The sequence below is a fragment of the Pseudorasbora parva genome, chromosome 23, assembly GCF_024679245.1.
Source record: "Pseudorasbora parva isolate DD20220531a chromosome 23, ASM2467924v1, whole genome shotgun sequence".
Taxonomy (NCBI): Eukaryota; Metazoa; Chordata; class Actinopteri; order Cypriniformes; family Gobionidae; genus Pseudorasbora; species Pseudorasbora parva.
In genome coordinates this window covers 22,411,594-22,435,811 of record NC_090194.1, presented here as the reverse complement: position 1 = coordinate 22,435,811, position 24,218 = coordinate 22,411,594, and the positions used below count along the sequence as shown (strand labels likewise).

General features: G+C 38.9%; 1 protein-coding gene across 2 annotated transcripts in view; it reads left to right on the top strand.

The window, feature by feature from the left end:
* megf10 (multiple EGF-like-domains 10) overlaps positions 1 to 24,218 on the top strand; it is a 97,812-nt gene that overhangs the window by 61,988 nt on the left and 11,606 nt on the right. Inside the window, exons 9-16 of one of the 2 annotated variants that reach the window (XM_067433516.1) lie at positions 10,107 to 10,319; positions 14,872 to 15,046; positions 15,116 to 15,236; positions 17,974 to 18,137; positions 20,028 to 20,130; positions 23,455 to 23,601; positions 23,713 to 23,847; positions 24,059 to 24,187. In XM_067433516.1, the coding sequence (XP_067289617.1) occupies positions 10,107 to 10,319; positions 14,872 to 15,046; positions 15,116 to 15,236; positions 17,974 to 18,137; positions 20,028 to 20,130; positions 23,455 to 23,601; positions 23,713 to 23,847; positions 24,059 to 24,187 (1,187 nt within the window). The remainder of the gene's footprint in view (positions 1 to 10,106; positions 10,320 to 14,871; positions 15,047 to 15,115; positions 15,237 to 17,973; positions 18,138 to 20,027; positions 20,131 to 23,454; positions 23,602 to 23,712; positions 23,848 to 24,058; positions 24,188 to 24,218) is intronic. The other variant, XM_067433517.1, reaches the window with a different exon arrangement.

The following is a 24,218-nucleotide window of genomic DNA, read 5'->3' as shown; positions in this document are numbered from 1 at the left end:
GATGTTAAGCAAAATGTGAATGTACAAGCACCTTAATAAACTTAATTAACAGCCTATACAATGACACTATTGCATCACATGTTTTGCTGAACAACTGGCATGTTGTTAACAACAGTATATAGCCCACTAAACCCACTATACTACTGTCCCTCACAGCCTCAATTTATTCCTGTCAAAAATGAAATATGATTAAGGTCTAAATGACTTTTGCACTATATTCAAGCCTTCTGAAGTCATGTGATGGCTTAGTGTGAGGAACAGAGCCAAACTGAAATGTATTCAGATGATGCTGAAAGGGCTATAATTAAATAACACCTCCTGGATTAGCTTTGGCACTGCTCTAGACTCACCATATCAGGTTATGAGGAAACTAAAGAGGTGAAACTGCAGGAGCTGATGCTGGCATAAGTCCCAGAGTGATGAAGGCATGTGTCGATCATATATACCAGAGGTCTTCAGCCCTTCTGCTGGGGACTGACTGTCCTGCAGAGTTTAGCTCCAACCTAATCAAACACATCTGAAGCAGCTAAACAATGCAGGTGTGCTGAAGCAGATATAGACCAGGGATTAATAAAGGGTAGAGTAGTGCACTATATCCCAGTGAGAGATGTCAAACAATAGATATTATAGAGATTATTAGTTTTGTTTATATCATGGCATGTAAATCAATGTATCCATGCAGTGCAGGACTGCTCGAAGTTATTGGCAAGTTAGAGCAATATTTTTCACAAACTTGTGTCAAAACACCCATCTTGGCGCGTATTCACATACACAGTTGATTAAGAGAACATTGCAACTGTGTCAGTTTGTTGGATTCATGCAGTATGTCTTATAGTGACAGCAGCCTTATAAACCTACTGCCTTCTCTCAGTAATAATAATAAAAATAAAAATGGAATAACATTTGTAACATATTCATACTGTGAAGTTTGTGCAGTTTTTATTTTAGATTTGATGAAGTTATTCAATTTCTGAAGTATTTATTTCTTGAATAGATCTCCCTGAAAAACCTAAACGATGCCATACAAATTTTTGTTCCATTATATCTATAGGTCCTTATGCTTGTAATTTGCTGCTTCTTACTTTTTTACAGATTGTTTTCTTGTTTACTCCAATAGTTGCTTGTGAACATATGTTAACATATGTTTTGTGTGGTATAAAAATTCAGGAGTTCATCTTACTGATAAGTGTTGTGATTATGCATGAAGATGATCAGAGGTGAAAGTTCTGTGAGGGCTGTATGATTACATTATAATTTTTCATTGGACTATTTTAGAAACACAGGTGAGAGTTTGGATTTCCCTTCAGTGTCAGAACAGCAGTTAATCATATGCATGTAGATATATAATAAGTCAGTGAAACCATTTCTCTGGCGTTTCGTCCAGCAGCAGCAGCAGAATGTGCAGCTATAATTACAGTATGAGTGATCGTGCAGCATGTATTTAAACTGCAGGAATAGAAACGCAAGTGCATTTTTATGACTTAATAAGAGCCTTGGCCTTACCAGACGTCACTGTTACCTCCGGTTTACCCTGATTTCACCACACCCTACCGGCTGCAGAATAATCGCTTAACAGCCGCAGGGAGGAACCCGTGTGTGTGTGTGTGTGTGTGTGTGTGTGTGTGAGTGTGTGTGTGAGAGAGAGAGAGAGTGTGTGTGAGAGAGAAACTTTTGATTTTTCAAAGTTACATTTATTATAGTAAATACCACATATTAAAGCATTTTTTACGGCAAATTTATTTACGATTATGTATAAACTTAATGCAAAACACAACTCTTCATTCACAACTGAACATAAGGCTTCTCTATGGCACCATATAGATTAATTTCATCAAGTTATTCATCACTTTATAAAATCGAAAATCAACAACAATTCTTGATTTCATCATTACTTTAAAAACCCTCTCCACATCACTATCATTTTAAAACGTACAAAATTCAACAACTGACATTCACCACATCTTCTCACATATTTAAAACCAAAAATTAAAGTCTGTGCAGAAAAACCTAATTGAAACAATTAGAAACTTCTCTCATCAATTCAAACAATGGTTTTAACCTGAAACAATATATACAACTTTTTTTCAATGTATAAGTCTCTTTTTTAGCACAAAAAGGACAATATTGACTTGAATTAGAATTTAAAAGAGAAACAAAAGCATTGACTGTGATTATTCCATGTAAATCTCTCCAATGAATGTCAGCTGTCTTCTTAGTTAAAGGGTTAGTTCACCCAAAAATGAAAATTATTTCATTAATTACTCACCCCCATGTCGTTGGACACCCGTAACACCTTCATCCATCTTTGGAACACAAATAAAGATATTTTTGTTGAAAGCTGATGGCTGAGAAAGGCTTCAGAAAGGCCTCCATTGGCATTCAGTACATTTCCACTGACCCACTCACAAGACCCATAAAAGGCACTAAAGACATCGTTACAAAGTCCATCTAACTACAGTGGCTGTACAATAATTTTACAATGCACCGAAAATAGTTATTGTGTGCACAAAAATCTAAATAACGACTTTATCCACCAAGTTATTGATGTGAACTCAACGCATGCGCGAGAATATGACGCAGATCCGCCATTCGATTCATGACCCAGAAGAAGAGCGCCACTATCGCGTGAGTTCCAGGTGAGTTAACGTCTGAGACCTACATGGAAGACAATTAACTTGGCGGATAAAGTCATTATTTTGATTTTTTTGCGCACAAAAACTATTCTCGTCGCTTCGTAAAATTATTGTACAGCCACTGTATTTGGTGGACTTTGTAACGATGTCTTTAGTGCCTTTATGGGTCTTGTGAGTGGGTCAGTGGGAATGTACTGAATGCCAATGGAGGACTATCTGAAGCCTTTCTCAGCCATCAGCTTTCAACAAAAATATCTTAATTTATGTTCTGGAGATGAACAAAGGGGTTACGGGTGTCCCCTCACATGAGGGTGAGTAATTTATGAAATAATTTTCATTTTTGGGTGAACTAACCATTTAATGGTGGCTTATATATCGCTCTCCACTCTGGTCTGACATTTTCATTCAGTCCCAGAGCATCCTGCCAGGGTGTATCAACTTTCTGATGTAACCCTGTTTTGTTAAAAAAAAAAAAATACTTTACACACACTTTATACAACTGTTTTCAATTAACATCATTAAAATCCAAATACATACTCTTTAATTCCAGAAAAATACCTGAGTGATCCTCTAGATTATGGGATAAGAACAATTTAGGGAAGGGGTCCATATCATCAGAAAGAATAAATCCTTCACAATAGTCCTTAAGCATCTTAGCTTCTCTTATGTAAGAGCAGATCGCATCCTCTGTAATATTAGAGTCATTGTTCAAATAGATTTGGGTAACACTTTATGCTAAGGGTACATGAATTATCATGAATTCATGCATTAATTCATGCATGACTTATGCATTACTACATGCATTAATATCCAATGAATCATCAGGAACTAACAGGAATTCAAAGTCTTTCATTCATGATTTCATGGATGAACAACACCTTAATTAAAAAATTAACTACGATGAGTACATCATGATGAAATATGATTTATTACACATGATCATGATGTTTTCAGTGTTTACCCACTTTATTTTATAGGTGGCCTTAACTACTATGTACTAACCTTGTAATTAATTATTTGATACAATGCACTTAGTGTACATACATGTTTTTACATTGTACTTACATTTAAAAAAATACCTGCATGTAATTACATCTGTAATTAATTTACAGTTGGCACTTCCCTTACACGTAACCCTACCCTTAAACTGACCCTACCCTTCATCTCCAACATTAGATACGCACACACGCACGCGCAAACTCCAGAGAATACTGATTTCCTCCAAGGTTGAGAACGTAACTAATTATAAACAAAAATTCTCCAAAGTATAATGATAGCATGTGCTTTCTCTTCAGTGAGAGGTACAGACAATAGTACAGGCAATATTATTATTGACTCTTTAGTGTTTCAGTAAAAGGAAATATAAAAGGAATAAAATATAATAAATTAAATGAAAGACAAATCCATATGTAATCTCTGGAAGCCGAGCTAAGTGAGCAAACCCTGTTACTGCATTCCTGACATGTAAGGGGTGTGTGATACCTTAAAAATCCAAACACACAACCTTGTTGCAAGTGTTTAGTGATACATCACACATCTCTAGGCCAGACCCTCAGTCACTCCTCAGAGCCCAAATACACACTTTAGAAAACAAGAAACTAAAGCAAAATCATAACTGGAAAGAACCATTATAATAATATAGGAAGATAACTATTGATTAAAGTTTTGATTATGAAGTTAATTGGGATATATGTACCATATACAGGTATATTGAAGCGGCAGTGGATTTCAGAATTCCCCTTTCAATATAATTCAAGACATTAGTTTATTTCTATTCTGAGGGACTGTCACTCATGTCAGAAAGTGAGCAAGTAAAGTAACTTGTGGGATCAGCGTTGATTTGAGATGCGATCCGTTTAGAATGATTCAGTCCGATTCGGTGAACTGGTTCGCCAGGTTCACTAAAAAGAACAGGTTAAAAAGAAAGATTTGTTAGTGAACCGGACATCACTAGAGGGGCTCACAAATAATAAAACACGATTTATCATTTACACTACACAACATTACATAAAGCACCAAAACTTCAAAGGAATTATATTTGAAACTAGACTTCTGAGTGTCTTTAATGCTAAAGATATTATTATAAATTACAACAACCCCATCCCCCTTTACCTTTTAGATGTGGCTCGTGTTTATAACAATAATCTTGGGGGTGCACTTATTTAAAGTAATGTAGTCTTCAGGTTTTAGCCTGGTTTCTGTCAAACACAGCACTTTTAGGTTATGGTATATAATAATATCATTAACAATAAGCGTTTTTGGCGAAAAGGGATCGAATATTCAGCAACCCGAGCTTTATCAATTGTTGATCTGTATTATATCTGTTGTTTATTTGTTGGACATCAGTTACATTTTTACTGTTGAATGGTTTTGAAGGCTTTTTGTATTTACTTATTCGGGGAACAGACACAGTCTCTATGTGATAATATCAAGGTGAAAGCATCTCTATGTGCTGGGATTTAGCTGACGCTGATGACATGAGACAGCTAGCAGACGGTTGGTTTGGTTTGTCTGCTTCCTGACCTGGGCCCCAGTGAGTCAAGGTTTAGTTTCTAAGACTATGTGCCAAATTACTAAAGAGAAGAGCAGCACCAGCCCAGGAGGGATGAATGCCATCTATCTTCAACAGGTCAGGTCTGCCCCAAAAACTTTTCCAATTGTCTATAAACCCTATGTTATTTTGCGAACACCACTTAGACAACCAGCCCTTGAGTGATGATAATCTGCTAACTATTTCATCACTCCTTTTAACATGGAGGGGACCAGAGAAAAAGACTGCCGTTGACATTGTACTTGTGAGTTTACACACCTCTTTAATGTTCATTTTGATGATCTCCGACTGGCGAAGTCAAACATCATTAGTGGCGACCGACGTGAATAATAATCGTAAAGAATTTACGATTAGCTTTAGCCAGCACTTTTAAATCTGCTTTGATGTTAGGTGCTCTAGCTCCTGTTTAAAATGTGACTATGGTGGCTAGTGTCTCTATTTTCACTTTCCGTGTAATAAAATCGCCAATAACTAGGGCACTTTCAACAGGATCCTCAGTGGGTGCGTCACTGAGTGGGGAGAACCTGTTTGATGTTCTAATCGGAATGGAAGAGTGTTTTTTTTTTAGCAGCGAACATGCCGTCTCACAGTTACCCAATTGTCCTGCTCAGGCGGAATCAAAGGGCTCAGCTGGAATCAAACAATGAGTGTTCACTAAGCTAGTCGCATCCAAAGCAATAATAATTCATTACATTTATATAGCGCTTTTCAATATCTAAAGCTTTTACATTCTCACTACTCTCACATAAAGTCTGGATGCTTTTCTCTAATTCTGAAATCTTCTCCGTCAGCCTGACTATTTCCTTACATTTATCACATGTGAAGCCCTGTTCGCCAACAGAGATAGATATGCTAAACATGTAGCATGCAGTGCAAGTGACAATGACAGGAGAAGACATGGCTTACCGTATTTGTTGATGAATCCAAAACTTACCTCACTTGTTTGATGGAGTCTATTTAATAATCCAACTCACCTCAGTTGTCTAAAGAACTCAGAAAACAGGAGACCCGGGTGTCGGGATGGAAAGCTACCAGGCTAGCAAAAAGCTAACACGTGGTAGTGATTTAGATTAAAAGCTAGCAATGTGAAATTGAACTTGATAGGCTATATTAAATAATATATGGTGATGAGTAAGTTATATTTAGCATGGCTGGCTGGTGACCTCCAGGGGGGAGTTGTTGGCAGCCATGGCGGGTCAGGAGTCTTGGGCAGATATGAAGCCTTGGGTGGATCTGGAGCCCTGGGCGGATCTGTAGCCTTGGGTAAATGGACTGCATTTATATGGACTGCATTTATATAGCGCCTTTATCCAAAGCGCTTTACATTTTTGCCTCACATTCACCCATTCATACACCGACGGCGATGTCAGCCATGCAAGGCGCCATCCAGCTCATCGGGAGCATGCTGGGGTTAGGTGTCTTGCTCATGGACACTTCGACACTTGGTCAGGTGGAACCGGGGATCGAACCACCAACCTTTCGGTTTGTAGACAATCTACATGAACCACTGAGCCACTGCCGCCCCACCCACACGTTCCCCAATCACGGGCATATGGCCCCCCCAAAAAAAATTGTTTTGCAGAATTTAGGGATTGTAGAGAGGGCTTGTGGGCGGCTGGAGCAGATCGCCTGGAGCAGAGCCCAGCGGAGCGGGCTTGTGAAAGGCTGAAGTGGGCTCGAAGTTGATTAGCCAGCCTTCCTTTGCTGGCTTCTGGATGGTAGAGGCCCTCTTGGGAGGAGTGGCCACCATGGAGTGGCATGTGGAGGGCCCTGGAATCAGATGAGCTGGAAAGAACCCTGGCTTGCGGGGATGGACTGGATGATTCCAACTTGAGCTGCCATTATCGACAGCATCTACCAAGAAATCAGAACCATTTAGAGGGAGGACATAAGTAATAAAGTCCTTTACAGACTTGTCGCAAAACTCAGGAGACAACAACTCAAAAAACAAGTCATCATCCAGTCCATCCCGGAAGCACGCTTTGACCATTAGATCTTTCCAGCTCACCAGGACTGAATACTCCATAAACTCCTCCACATACCGCTCCAGCGGGCGACCACCCTGCCAAGGAGAGGAGGAATTCCTCTGCCATCTTTGTCTGTTTTGGTCCGGTCATCTGTTAGCTCCAGCAGGAAGGCACAGACAGATCCCAAAAGGAAGTCTTTAATGAATAATACTTGAAAGAGCATACTAGAGGTCGACCAAGTGTTCTAAAAAAGCAAACTGTTTGGATTTATGTGAAATAACACTTAATATAATACAATAATCCATTATAATAGTTTATATCCAATATTCGATTTGTAACATTAGGTAAGGTTAATTAATGCTGTAGAAGTATTATTCATTCTTAGTTTTATCTGTTCATCTTTATGCACTATGAACTAACATGAATGATTAAGATACAATTGAATTGCTCAACTATTATTACACGGTGTAAAATGTATATTGCATATCATTCATGTAAGCTAGCTAAATAAGCTAATAAATCCTTGTTAACAAATGGGACTTGCCGTCTGTTACCTGACATTCACTTACATGTTTCTAGGTTATAGCTAAAGAAACATTTATTTGTAATATTTTGATGTTTTACTTATTTTCTGTAGATTTTTTTTTCTGTTAGAACTTGTCATTTTAATATATTCATATTTACATATGCAATTTAGAATTGCATATGTAAATATGATTAATTTGTTTTTATTATTATAATAATAATAATAATAATAATTATTATTATTATTATTATTATTATTATTATTATTACAATCTAGTATCTTTTTAAAAAACTATCCGTCGATTAATCGGTTATCGGCAAGGGTGGTCCAACCTAGCTATCGGTAAAATCCAGCTATCGGTCGACCTCTAGAGCAGTGGGTTAGGTTCTTGCAGTTTCACCAACAGATGTCGACCTTGGCCGAACCTCTTGAAAATGGCCGCATGCCATAGAACATCAACGAAAAGTATTTATCTAAGCGGTCTAATTTGGCAAAATCGCATCACGTTCAGTTGCAGGTTTTTTCTAAAGTTCAGACTGAGGCAGATAGACATTGTATTGAAGCGAAGAAAATACAATAGGGAACGTTATGCACTTATAGCTATATGCACACGCGACACATCTGTAACGTACAGGGAAAATTAGCTTTATTTGTCATTTAAATATGACTTTGAGGACCCCAATGATTGGCCTTCCATTCCTTCTCAAACAAACTGCATCTTTAACAGCCCAAGTTTCACAATTTCCCCGGACCCCGTTAAAATAAAATGCTCAACATGCAGGGCTAAAAGCCCCGGATCTTTTGCACTCAGTGTTGCCAACTATTTTCCAAGGAAAGTAGCTAAAGCCTGGCCAAAAAGTCGCTAAATGTCGATATATGCGTCAATTAGCATACCCGTGACGTCATCACGCTGTCCTTGCGTTCAGCCCGCCTAACGTGTTTTTTCTCCTAATCCATGCTCATTTATTGTATTTTAAAATAACATAATACAGCCAACTGTCCAATAAATGTTTTTATTTCCTATACCCTTTTGGCATACAATTGGAGTATGATGATAGTGAATTATAAAAAGTTTATATGTGTAAAATCTGAATTGAGAAACTGGATGAAATAAAGCTCTGTGATAGTGAGTAATATAAGCAATAAGCACAAGAGAAGAATGTAACTCATCATAACTAATTTCTTTAAATATAAAGCAAAAGAAGCAGATATCATTAAATAAGAAATACATGGCAACCCTGTGTGCTCATGTATGGCTCGCTCTTTCACGTCTGTCAACTGCTGTCTGTGTACGTTTACCGGCATGCGTGCAGCTCCCCTTAGCCATTCACTGAACAGGCAGATGCAGAGAGAGGTGTGACGGCAGAGAAAAAAAAAAGACCTCGCGCTCGCAGGAAAGTTCTAGCCAAAACTCCAAAAAGTTTGAAAAAAAAGTCACGAGGGGTCTGAAAAGTTGGCAACACTGCTTGCACTGCGGTGTCTGTCAAATTTGACGTTGATTGAGGCATAATCGAACGAACAGACCACTGGGAGGGGGGGGGGGGGAACCAGAGGGAGACTGACACAGAGATTCACCTTTGTCTAGGCCTATATTACTTTTGTATTGCTTTTGTATATTAACATGCTTTTAGTAATATTTTATTTGTTATTTATACTAGTAGCCTATTGTGATGATTTTTTTTCACGACCCAGATTTTTTGGTGCTGCTACATACATACATACATACATACATACATACATACATACATACATACATACAAACATACAAACATACAAACATACAAACATACAAACAAACAAACAAACAAACAAACAAACAAACAAACAAACAAACTGGAATCACGGGGAACCGGGAGATGTAGAAACGATCCAACAAATACTGACAAACACAAGTAACTTATAAAGGGAAGAAATCAAGAGGGAACAGGTGGGAGAAATCAAACAATAATCAGATAACAAGGGGGAGGGATCAGACAATGACAGGAGCACATGCTCAACATAACAAAACCCACATGTGCACACAAGACAGGACAGGGCATGATTCACCGGCATCATGATAGCTTGCCTACTGAATGTTTTGTATGTCACTTACTGTAAGTTACTTTTTGACTTTTTGATAATGTCTGAGCAGTGTCCATGTGGTATTGATGTTTTTTCAAGGCACACAAAAACTATGTTTTTGAGAACTGAAATTATAAATAAGGATAAAAAATGATACGGTGCTTTTGGGTAAGTAATGACAAAAATGAAGACTGTAAGTACGTTTAGGATTCGTTTAGGATTAATTAACCATTAATAAACACATTTGTTGACCAATAAATGCTTTATACATAAAGTGACCGTATACACTGTGTCAATCTGTGTCAGTCTTCAGGACTGACAACCACATCGAGCGGCTGTGATTGAAGTGTCCGTGTATGTGTTGGCAGGTGTCAGGATCAGTGCCCGGTGGGCACGTATGGCGTCGGCTGCAGACAGATGTGTTTCTGTGTGAACGGCGCCCAGTGCTATCACGTGAGCGGAGCCTGTCTGTGCGAACAGGGATACACAGGTGAAAGCTGTGAGCAGCGCATCTGTCCAGTTGGGCTGTATGGCCTCAAGTGTGACAGGAAGTGCCCTTGTCACGCCAACAATACACACAGGTAAGACAAACACTGCAAATGAATTTCACCTTCTCAGTAATTATATATGGCACAGTATAATTTGGTGTCCTTTGACAAAGTCAAGTTTGTGGAGTGCTTAGTGGCTTTCCTGCTGAAAAATTCAGCATAAAATAGCATGAATTCCACCAGAATTACTATGCTAGTCCACCAGCTAGACCAGCATAGTCTTGCAGTTCTCAAGCATAACTGAGCTAGTAGTGGCTGGATATAAGTGAATATGATGATCAGACAAGAGATCTGAGATCTGTGGTCTGAAGCTAGTTGAACAAACTCTGAGTTTAAGAGTAGGTTTAGAGTAGACAAAACCAAACAAATCCAATCTGGTTGAAATTGGGTTCAGCAGGTTCACAAAATGAACTATGTCACTATGTCAGTTCAGGGAGTGAGACATTCATGCAAAATTCACTTCTCTGAATATCCCTTTTGAATATCATGCATTTAAATGCATTTACAATGCAGGAATAAACTGCTGCCACAAAAGTTTGAGAAGGCAGCTAAAAGAAAATATCTGACTACATTAATGCTTTCAGGGTTTTCGGTGATAAAAGGGGCAAAGCCTCAATTGCAGGAGGAATGGGCTTTTTTTAATAAAATAAAAACAAAAAATAAACAGAAACAACTCAGAGGGGGAAACAAGGCTTGACTTGGGCAAGACTTGAGGCAAATGGAAACACGACAGGTAACAGATGAAGACGAACCAGCACAGGATTAGCACAATGACGCTTAGTTTAATTCGTGCCTGTTTAGGCCCTCAAAAATTGAATTCATTTGGAAGCAGAATGATGGATTGAGCAATTACAATGAGGTCCTCACACCTTAAGCCTTAAATATCTGATTTCCTGTTGGTTGGAGCTAATGACTGTAAATTAGAAAGTTGTCCGGCTCAAAAAAAACAATATATATACAGAGTTTTTTTTTTTAACTTATGATAAAACTACCCCCCCCACACACACACACACACACACTTGACAAAAGATGGCGCTACTGAGCTTCTCTACCACGCCCGTTTTTAAGTCTTTGCCCTTTGACAAGTTTCATGTAATTTGAAGCATTGTCTCTAAAGCATCAAAAATGTTTTTATAGTTTGATGTGTTGCCATGGCAACAATATTTACAATATCAAGAAATGCTTACCAGCTTTATATCTGCAATGTTTTGACATTATACTGATGAAGTTTGAAGTAAATCGGGTAGAAATAAGATGGTGATTTCAAAGCATTGTGAAAGTGACACACTTCCTGCTGCCAGTTGGTGGTGCTATAACTATGACTCACAATAGTTGCATGCAGAATTTATAATACACTTCCGGTTTCCCTTTTCTTGCCATACATTTGTCTCCTCACAGCAGCCAAACCGTTTGAGATATCAAATATCTGCTTGCAATTTAGTATCCTCAATGGCTTGACTTCATGCTGATAGAGTTTGGCACTGATCGGTTCAATCACCTAGGAGGAGTATTTCAGATTGTATATCAAATGTGCATCTCACTTTTGGCAATATAGATATTTTTTTCTCTAAAATTATTTCAGTGAGAACTACTTTCATTTAGAATTATATATACAGGGGGAGTTGCTTTATTGAATCAGATATGTCATATTGCTCATAACTGATTGGTCCAGTTTTGGTTTGTGATCATCACTCATCCAGAATAAAAACTGAATAAAAAGCAGATTAGTTGAGTAGCATAAGTAACAATGGTTATGGACACTGCTTAAAATAATCCACCATCTTGAACCCGAAAACCCCCCCAAAACGAAGTAAACTCAGACTTACCAAGGCTGGCAGTGGGTAGCCTATAAATTAGGCCACTGTGGTTGATGTGTGTGTGTTATTTTTAAAAAAAATTTGTTGTGTGCTTAGACACACACACACACACACACACACACACACACACACACACACACACGCGTGCGCACGCACACACGCGCGCACGCGCGCGCACACACACAGACAGATGCTCATTGTTTAGATCAGACAGACATGCACAGCTGATAAACCGCATGTGTCACATGTGAGGGCAGCTGCTGCATGCTAACTGAAGAAACGGCTCTTTACAGCTGCTCTGTCCACAGGTAATGGACAAAATAGTAGTCTCATGACATCTGACATTTCATAGTCATTAACACCAGTTGAGTGATTTTACTAATGGTGATTGGTTTACAAGAATGACAAATCAACATCATTTCAAGTATAATGAAATCAGTGGCTATATGAAACACTATGATCTAATATTAATATAGACAATGTAAGCTACTTAAACCACAGTGTAATTATGCAGTCACTTAATTTCCATTACATTTTAACTGACTTAATAGCTAAATGACAGTAATTTGAAGATGTAATCAATCAACGATGCAAATATATTTTAGTGTTCTTTGCATTTTGTGGATTGCTTTAATGCATTAAACTGAACATACCACATTTTGATAGGAACATTTTCAATTCTATAGAGACAAATTCAGTCATGATTGCAATTTGCAAGTCAAAATAATGGATTTTAACTCTACAGACAGACAGTATAGACCTTGCTCACAGCAGCGCTATTTTTAACGGGAATGAAAGCGAGGCTGTGAGGGATAGACATACAGTGCATCCAGAAAATATTTACATCGCTTTACTTTTTCACATTTTCTTGTTACAACCATGACCTTATTCCAAAATGTATTAAATTCTTCTTTTTCCCCTCAATTCTAAACAGTACCCCATAATGATAATGTGAAAGAAGTTTATTTGAAATATTTTTAAATGTATTAAAAATAAAAATCACGGAAAATCACATAAGTATTGTTGGCCAAACTTTACTGATGGTTTATGACTTTTATTGCTTCCTTTGCACTCCAAAAAATCACCATAAGAGCTGAACAAAGCATAAAAAGTGAGCATTAACGTCTCTTTCACAAACTCTCTCTGTATCATTGTCATCGGTGCACGGCCATTTTCAGATCTCTACAGAGATAGTCAATCGAGCCACTGAAGGACATTCACAGAGTTGTCCCATATGGGTGGCAGTGGCTCAGTGGTTCATGTAGGTTATCTACAAACCAGAAGGTTGGTGGTTCGATCCCTGGTTCCATGAGCAAGACACCTAACCCTAACTGCTCCCGACGAGCTGGATGGCACCTTGCATGGCTGACACCGCCATCGGTGAATGTGAGGCAATATGTAAAGCACTTTGGATGGCCATAGGGTCTGTTGAAAGTGCTAGTCATGCAGTCATGCAGCTAGTAAATGCAGTCCATTTACCATAGCCACCATAGGCGTGTGTGCTTAGGGTCATTGTCCTGTTAGAAGAGGAACCTTTGCCCCAATCTGAGGTCCAGAGTACCCTGGAGCAGGTTTTCATGAGGGATGTCTCTGTACATTGCTGCATTCATATTTCCCTTGATCCTGACTAGTCTCCCAGTTCCTGCCACTGAAAAACATCCCCACAGAATTATGCTGCCACCTCAATGTTTCACTGTAGGTATGGTATTGGCGAGGTGATGAGCAGTGCCTGGATTCATCCAGACAAGATGCTGGAGGCCAAAGAGTCCAGTCTTTGTTTCATCAGACCAGATCTTTTTTTTTGTTGTTGTTGTGGTTTGAGAGTCCTTCAGGTGCCTTTTGGCAAAGGTTAGGTGACCTTTAACTGAGGAGTGGCTTCCATCTGGCCACCCTATACAGGCTTGATTGGAAGTGTGCTGCAAAGATGGTTGTTCTTCTGGAAGGTTCTCCTTTCTCCACAACAAAACTCTGATGCTCTGCAAGAGTGACCATCAGGTTATTGGTCACATCTCTGACCTAGGCCATTCTCCTCCAGTTGTTCAGTTTAGCTGAGCAACCAGCTCTAGTGTCCTGGTGGTTCCAAACTCCTTTAATTCCCGGATGATGGAGGCCACTGTGCTTATTAGGACCTTGAGCAATGCTGCAGAATTTTTTCTGTATATGTGTTGATAAAATCCTGCCTCAGAGGTCTACAGACAATTCCTTGTGCCGTGACATGCACTGTTAACTGTAGGACCTTATATAGACAGGTGTGTGTCTTTCCAAATCATGTCAAGTTGTAGAATCAGCTCAAGGATGACCAGCGGAAAAAAGATGCACCTGAGCTCAATTTTGAGTGTCATGACAAAGGCTGTGAATACTTTTGCTTATTATTTTTAATAAATTTGCGAAGATTTGAAACTAATTTCTTTCACGTTGTCACTATGGAGTATTGTTTGTAGAATTGAGGGGAAAATAATGAATTTAATCCCTTTTGGAATAAGTCTGTAACATAACAAAATGTGGAAAAAGTGAAGTGCTGTGAATACTTTCCAGATGAAATGTAGTGTATGTTCATGTATTTGTAGTATTACTTAGTATGAAATAAATGTATTTTAAATAGAATTTGTTATAGTTTTTTTTTTTCACTAGGGTATACTGTAAATAAACCATTTATAATAAAAATAGTCAAAAGAAAACTCTTACAAAACTACAATTTGGGGCTGTGTAGAAGTAAATGTGCTTCAGACACCAATAGATGGTTACTGAATGTGATATCTCTCTCTCAGCTGTCACCCCATGTCAGGTGAGTGTTCATGCCAATCGGGCTGGTCCGGGTTGTACTGTAACGAGACGTGCGCTCCTGGTTTCTATGGGAAGGCATGTCAGGAGGTCTGTCACTGTCAGAATGGAGCTGACTGCCACAGCGTAAGCGGGGAATGTGTCTGCGCGCCAGGATATAAGGTACAGAGTGTGTATTCTGTGTGTTTGTGTGTGTTGAAATCAAATACTGATGTGTGATCCTGATTTCAGGGTTCAGATTGCTCCAGTACCTGCCCCAAGGGCACATACGGCATCAACTGCACCTCTTTGTGCTCCTGTAAGAATGGAGCCGTTTGCTCACCCATTGATGGATCCTGTTCCTGTCAAGCAGGTAATTCTTTAGAGCAGAGCTCTTCTATTCTGGCCTTCTTCACTGTCCTGCATAGCTTTGCTCCAACCCTAAACAAACTCACCTGCAACTTTCTAATACTCTCGAAGACCTGAGTTAGCTTGTTCAGTTGTGTTTGATGTGAAGTTGCTTATCTACCCTGACATGGTGTGTAGTCACAGATTATTTCATGAGGCCTCACACAGAGTCACAATCTCTGCTATCTTATTGCTATTGTATTGCTATCTTTACACAGCAAAATGCTTTGCCTTTCAGGGCTGAATGTATTATTGCTAACATTGTTCTACATTACAGAAATACTTAACCCCTGAAGAAGTGTACCGCCCCCGGTACAAAAAAACAAAAACAAAAAAACAAGAAGAAAAGGTTCTATTGCATTTGGAACCCCTAAAAGGTTCTATATAGAAGTATAGTTGAGTATATTCCAAAGAACCTTGTATTGCAAAAAGGTTCTATAATGACAAGGAAGAACCCTTTTGGAACTTAAAAGTGGTTCTATATAGAACACTGCAAAAATGCATTTCTTATTTAGTATTTTTGTCTTGTTTCTAGTCGAAATATCTATAAATTCTCACTTTAAGAAACACTTACTAGACAAGTAATATTATTGTCTTGTTTTTGGGAAAAATAACTCAAAAATTAAGAGAGTTTTTGCTTAAAATAAAGGGTAGGTAAAATAGTAAGTAAAATAATGGGTAAGTAAAATAATGTTGTTTTAAGATTATTTTACTTAACCCACTGCCAGATTATTTCACTTATTTTAAGCAAAATCTCTCATAATTTTGAGTTATTTTTCCCCAAAACAAGACAATTACTTTTACTTCTAAGAGTGTACCGCCGGCAGGCGCCATTTAACTGTGGAAAAATTAATTGTCATATTTTTCAAAAATCCTGCATGGATCAACTTAAAATGGGTGTCATTTAAAATCTTAGAGTCTAAACTTTACAGTGAATGAGTAATGTTCAACTTTCCTGAGATTTAAGCGCTGCATTTCATTTGTATCTTTGTTTTATTGTACATTTATTGTATTTATTTAACAATAAATACCTTGTATCTTTGTTCTTATATGCATAAAACACAAAAATAGATGTTTTATATTCATTTTGGTTAAACATTGCTGTTTATTTTGCAATAGATATTTAACATTTTCAGATAATAAAACAATGTTAATTATGTTCTTAATTTTTTTGTTTATTATAAAAAGGTGTAACAAATAGAACCGATAAGAATACCGTTAAAAGTACCGGATCGATAAGCAGTATATGTAAGAGTAGTAATACATTTAAAACCTATAAAAAGTTCTCATGAAATCAAAATATCAAAATCAATTTCGACTTTTTTAGCACATATTACAGGTCTTAAGCCAGGTGCACACTGTGCGATTTTGGCCACGATTTGGCCGTCTGAGACAAATTTAGCAAATCCTAAAAGATTCCTCAGATCCTAGGCTAAAATCTGACGTCTTTGGTCGTTAGTTTGACATGTTCACCGGCAGCCGATTAATGAGCACTGCAATCAAATTTTACCTCAGATGAAATTCTGGCAGTGTCAGAAGATTTGGCACACAATCCTGCAGTGTGACTTCTCCTACGACGACAGTCAAATATCTCCGTTTTTCAAGACAAACTTTGACCAAAACGAGTGCTAGAGATTTCTCTGTAGCCTCCATTTCAGTCCCGCGTGTAATGCAGCTCACTGTCACCGAACGCCTCATTCATTGATGATATAAAGCTCCGGGTGAGTTTTCTTGCGCGCGTCCGTTTTTAGCGCGCCTTCACTATCGTGCAGTCTGACATTAATGCCAACTGAGATCTTACAGTGTGACATGGCATACATTGGGGATCATGTTCGTACAGTCTGACAAGGGACATTCGCAAAGGATTTTGAAAAATCGCACAGTGTGCAGGACCCATTAGGGTGAACAATTAATCTGTGCAAGTTAATACACAGAAAAAAATTTGTTTGCCGTGGTAATATTTTATCAAAATCTGAAAAGTTACTTCCGGTCTGGAAACAGCATTCCTTCTCAGCTGATGTCAGTTTGGTGGCTTGCGTTTAAAAAATGCGTAACCACTCTCCTCCAGTCGTTAGTCTGATATGAGCGAGAGATGGAGAGGAGGAGCGCTGAAGTCAAACCCTGCCCTCTGTTCAATTTTCCGTTTCACTTAAAAACATGTCACAGCACTGAAGGAAACTCACTCGCTACTTCCAGGTTCACTGGGACTTTAACGATACCCATCCCTAATTGCAAGTCAAAATAATCACAAGGTTATTTGTGATGGATTTTAACATTACAGGCAGACAGTATAGACTTTAGTCACAGCAGCACCATTTTTAACGGGAATGAAAGCGAGGCTGTGAGGGATAGACATACAGTGCACCCAGAAAGTATTCACAGCGCTTCACTTTTTCACATTTTCTTATATTACAACCAGTCCTTATTCCAAAATCCACTGATAGAGACCCGTCCCCCATCAGACAATCACTGTGGGCATATTAAGTAAGTGTCTTGACATCATCCATAGCAATGAGGTCAACCCTCCCTTTCTCTTAGAACTCTTACTAATAATTATGGATAACTCTGAGTGGTAAGGTAAATAGTTTTGTGAATATAGCCATTGATATTTCTCAAGTTTCAGCACCAACTGTGAATATTGTATGTGTTTTGCAGTGTTTTTAGTGCTTTTATCATTGTCAACATCCTCACTGTTGTTTCAGGGTGGCATGGGGTGGACTGCTCGATTAACTGCCCCAGTGGCACGTGGGGTCTGGGCTGTAACCTAACGTGTGTATGCAGTAATGGAGGCGCATGTGACACCCTGGATGGGAGGTGCACATGTACTCCAGGCTGGAGAGGAGACAGATGTGTTCAGCACTGTCAGGTCGGTTCATCATTAAGATCATAAACATCGTAATCAGAGCTCCATTCACAGAGAAATATAAAACTTTACTGTCTTAAAATGAAACTGAGTTCATTTACTTTAAAACGTTTACTCCAGTTGTATTAAAACTGGTGACCTGTAATTGGTAATTTTCACAGAAATGTGTCATTGTTTTTACTCAAGTATGACTTTCAGGTTGTCTTTAAAGCATGTTCAAAGCATGTTGTCAGGTCTTTTATGTTTCCTTCTTATCTTCTGCTGCATTTATTATAACACTGAAATGGTATTACACTATATTGTCAAACGTATTGGGACACCCCTCCAAATAATTGAATTCAGGTGTTCTAATCACTTCCATGGCCAAAGGTGTATCAAATCAAGCATCCTAGACATGCAGACTGCTTCTACAAACATTTGTAAAAGAATAGGTCACTCTTTGGAACTAAAGCATGGTTTTCAAGCATGGTAACATAATAGGTTGCCATCTGTGCAATAAGTCCATTTGTGAAATTCCATGGTCAACTGTGATATTATAACAAAGTGGAAGCAATTGGGAAAAACAACTCAGCCACAAAGTGGTAGGCCATATAAAATAACAGAGTGTGGCTAGCATAGTGTACAGCAGTGGTTCCCAACCACATTCCTGAAGGCCCACCAACAGTGCACATTTTGCATGTCTCCATCAAAAAAGATTTTGTAGTAACTACTAATGAGCTGATGACTTGAATCAGGTGTGTTTGATTGAGGAGACATGTAAAATGTGCACTGTTGGTGGGCCTCCAGGAACATGGTTGGGAACCACTGGTGTAGAGAAGTCGCCAACTTTCAAGAGTCAATAGCTGCAGACCTCCAAACTCAAGCTCAAGAACAGTGCATAAAGATCTTCATGGGATGGGTTTTCATGGCCGGGCAGCTGTATCTAAGCCTTACATCACCAAGTGCAATTCAAACTGTTGGATGGAGTGGTGTAAAGCACACCGCCACTGGATTCTAGAGCAGTGGAGATGTGTTCTCTGGAGTGACAAATCTTACTTCTCTGTCTGGCAAGCTGATGGACAAGTCTGGGTTTGGTGGTTGCCTGGAGAACAGTTGCCTAACTGAATTGTACGAACTGTAAAGTTTGGTAGAGGGGGGATTGTGGTGTGGTGTTGTTTTTCAGGGGATAGGCTTGGCCCCTTAGTTCCAGTGACAGAAACTCTTAATGCTTTAGCATTAGACATTTTGGACAATTTCATGCTCCCAACTTTTTGGGAACAGTTTGTGGATGGCCCCTACCTGTTCCAACATGACCAAAGTGTCGGTCCATAAAGACAACGATGAGTGAGTTTGGTGTGGAGAAAATTGACTGGCCTGCACAGAGTCCTAACCTCAACCCGAGAGAACACCTTTGGGATGAATTAGAGTGGAGACTGCAAGACAGGCCTTCTCATCCAACATCATTGCCTCACCTCACAAATCCGCATCTAGAAAAATGGTTACAAATTGCCATAAATACACTCCTAAACCTTGTGGAAAGCCTTCCCAGAAGAGTTGAAGCTGTTATAGCTGCAAAGGGTGGGCCAACTCCATATTAAGCCCTACGGATTAAGAATGAGGTGTCATTAAAGTTCATGTGCATGTGAAGGCAGCTGTCCCAAAACTTTTGGCAATATAGTACTTCTCAATTAATTTCCATATTATTGGCCATCACCCACAAGGCATCTTCAGTCTGATGAATAGCACGAATCAATGATGGTAATGTTTAGCACAGACATGCCAAAGATTTCACAGTAATTATTTTAAAGTGCATTGACATGTAGAATTCATTTAAATGTTTACCGACAAATTCATGTGCAATATCACTATTTTTGTTGAATGAAGTGGAATTTTATGGAATGATGGTGTGTGCAGGACGGGACATACGGATTGGACTGTCGTGAGCGGTGTGACTGCAGTCATGCAGATGGGTGTCACCCTTCAACTGGACACTGCCGATGTCTGGCTGGCTGGACAGGTGCTGAATTGTGCTAAAATTTCAGCTTGAGTGTTTAAGGATAACTTAAATTTTCAATGGAGCTTTAAAAATGAATTCCCACGTCACGACTCAAGTCCCAGGGGCGAGATTCACAAAAATCTTCTTAAGTTATTTTAGTGCAATTCTTGATCAATTCTTAAGAAGTAGGGGAGCCGGGGCACAAACCTAATGCAGGGTTAGTTGTAACATGCTTGGTTTAACACTTTCCACACATGCCACGACGAAACTTTGTGTATTTACTAGCTGAAATATCAACATTATTTAGAGAAAAAATTGCGCCAAAATTAAAAAATCTTTGGACGATATCACTGAACATTTATTTAACCATAGCAAAAGTAAGGTTTATTAACTCGTACTTAGGTTTATTTTTCATCTCTGTTTTTGTGTTTATTTAAAATAAGACAAATCTGCTATTATTTTAATCTTATATCTGTTACTTAAAGGGGTGATGAATTGAGAAATCAACTTTTCCTTGAGCTTTTGATAAGGTCATGTTATATAAGATTATCCTCTAAACAAAAGCTTTTATAGACACCAGGCCCAAAAAACGATTGTGTGCTTCATCCTGACGTCATCTAGTGGCGAAACACCGCCTCTATAGAATAATAAGCATGTGTAGTTCATTATTCATTAGTAATTCTTTAGTAATTCTTAGTAATGAATTCTCTGTAATTCATTAATAATTCTTCATTTAAATAACCCTACCCACCGACTCATGGGATCACGCTAGCCAGCAGCAATAAATACGTCGAAGAAGATAGCAAGATATTGTGGAAGAACACAGTTGCTGCATAAGCTTCCGATGAATCCTGATATTAGGAATGTGTGATACTACATTTATTTTTAATGAAGTTCCAGCTCACGTGGGGAAGAACGTCTGTGTTTCATTTTACTGCGGAATCGTTTGTAAACAAGTCTCAATGTTGTGCCTTCTATATTGGATCTTATTTGTGAAATTAAGTAAGAGTAAAACTCTTTTTTTATACACAAACATGAGTGTGAATTTTAGCTGGCAACCTTGGCAAAATAACACATTTTACCCCCCAAACAGCATTTTACCCCCCAAACGGCATTTTTCCCCCGAAGAACCCCCAGAGAAGCTATTGTTTAGGGCTAGTAGTTGGCGGGTTTTGTTGCAAAAACTTGGCAACCCTGTCTGCACACGCACTGGAATCAGGCTGAAATACATGATCTTTGCCGGTGTTGTAAAAAAAATTTTTTTTAATGATACAGAATACTTACCCAACATGATCATCATTTCTGAGAGAAATAGTGAAGGTGAATGCATATACAAACAAGCTCTCTGTTTAAGATTCAAAAAAATCTAATCCAAGCCCCTTTGATGACGTGGATGATTACGTTACTGTTTATCATCTGTCCGTCATTGTCTAAAGCCCTCCCTGATGATTTCATTGGTCCGAACAGTTTCTGTTTGGAGATAATTACTCCTCTATGGAGCAAGGCCAGACTGACTTGCCTGACCTAAAAAAATTGTGGGCGGGGCTAAGGTCGGCTGGCATCTAGGCTAAATGACGTGCACTATAGTGCAGAATGTGTTTTGAGAATGAGACTATGTTTAGAGTTTTGCTAAAAAGTCTAAGTGAGATCTGCAAATTGTTTTTGGCCATCTGAAATAGCTTAAGGCATTGAAAACAGACTGCACAATTAGATAAGTGAGTTCAGGCAACTGAGCACTTTGTTCAGCCAATGGGTTTTAGTGTTTTAGCAATTGAGAAAAACTGTAATGAAACAAAAACACATAATTGTACTAGACATGTATGTAATTAATGTGGGAAAAAATAAATACTCGTAACCCCAAGTGGATTTACACACACCTGATAAAGTCAAAAAGTGTTGTGCCCCGCTCTCTTCTACATCTTTTTTTCTTCTTCTTTATTTTCTTAAGAAGAAAATTACAGGTTTTGGTTTATTTGATTAAAAGTCTGATGTACAAGAAAAGATGAATGCAATGAACAATATACTCTGTCCCACACATTTCTCTGGGTTGTGCTCGACACTAGCAGCATACTGATACTATCAGCAGCGTTTCCTCAGGCCTGCTGTACTAGAATGATCTCCAGCATTCTCTCATCACCTAGCAACACACACTCACTCTCAAAAGAGCTTTTGTCCGTGTTTTGGCATGACATTCTCCCACAGAGCTACTGCACCCTCTGTGCACCACACTGACTGAGCTACAGACACACAGGAAGAGATGTTTAATAATTTGTCTTTGACAACAGAGTTTGTTCATCACAGCCTGATGGTCAGTGGGTTAAGGCCTGTTCACACCAAGAAAAATAACTGTAACAATAACTATATTAGCATCAACACAATTAGTTTATTTTAAGCACAGTTTTGTCATCTGTGGATTCTGTTTGGCTGTCAATGTTTTAATCGTTTTCCCATTACGGGGAAAAAATCTGAAAATCATTCCAACAATATTGTTATAGTTGTGATGTGAACTTTTTTTCCATTAATTTTCATAAATTAGAATGATTAGTAAAACTTTATAGTTATCATCCTTGCTGTGAACAGGGCTTTATACTGAAGTCATGACACTTCACAAACACTGAACCTGCCCTTTTGGGGTTTATTATAAAAACACATAGGTAGCTAGGTTCCTAACTCCTAAAAACACAATGTAAGATTAGGGTTCCATGAAAAGAGTTTTGAATGTTATAAAAAAATATATTTTTGTGAATCCGGACAATCTGCAGCGTTTGACCCCGACAGCTGGTCTCGTCTAGCTCTCGCCGTACTACATGTGATCGTGATGCGATCAAAGCCAGGCAAACTTTCTAACCAGAATGCATTGTGTTTGTCAGGCAAATATCACACTCACATAAGCATTTAACAAAGCAATTGGTTCAATTGATTCAGAGCTTCAACAAGTTGTGATTCTCCCATCCTATTATCATTTATAAGCAGTCATCATTGAGTCTGTACCAGTAACAGCTTTTCTGACATGCCTCCACCATTCCATCTATTCCTCTATTCCAAGCTATCCAATCCCTCAGAGCTCAAGACCAGGACATCAAGCCAATTTGTTTACTATCTCTCATTAAGACTGGATAGGCAGGTGAACTTGTGAACATCTAATAGTTATCAGTACAAAACCATAGGATTAGAGCCTTACATTTTCTCTAAAAGAATTAAAAAGTTTTCTGAAGCAGAGATAGTTATTTGGGACTCTCAAAGTAATGTTGTGTTGATGTGAGTGTGTGAACATCTATATGATTATGAACATCTCTGAGTGTGTTGTGGGAACATCCAGTCAGTGTGTTTGTGTGTTTCTCACAGGTATTCACTGTGACAGCATGTGTGCTGAGGGCCGCTGGGGGCCAAACTGCTCCCTTTCCTGTAACTGTAAGAATGGAGCATCGTGCTCACCAGACGAGGGTGCATGCGAGTGTGCGCCTGGATTCAGAGGAACTACCTGTCAGCGCAGTGAGTGCTCAAATACACCATGTGTGTCTGTTTCATTTGTCTGTCCCATGACAAACATGTCTATTTTCTCATCCACTCTGTTCTCCTGATGTTTCCCCGATGCCCTCCCAGTCTGTTCTCCGGGTTTCTTTGGCCACCGTTGTAGCCAGTCGTGTCCGCATTGCGTCCATAGCAATGGCCCCTGTCACCATGTGACCGGCCAGTGTGACTGTCAGCCTGGTTTTAAAGGGGCGCTCTGCAACGAAGGCAAGAAAAGCCCATCTCATTCACTACTACAGTACAGCAGTCAAATAACTTTGTATCAATCCTCTAATAAGTTGGAAATTGTCTTCTGCACAGCATTTATTCTTTCAGTTCTTTCTGTTTTCCATTACCATTTTCCAGTATCTTTTCTTTTAGTTAACTCACAGGGCCATGGTATATTGATGCCCTGATCTGTCTGTCTGTCTGTCTGCAGTGTGTCCCAGCGGCAGGTTTGGCAAGAACTGTGCGTGGAGCTGCACCTGCACTAATAACGGCACATGTAACCCCTTCGATGGATCATGCCAGTGTTACCCCGGCTGGATCGGCAGTGACTGCTCACAACGTCAGTATTCAGTACAATCTCAACTCCTAAA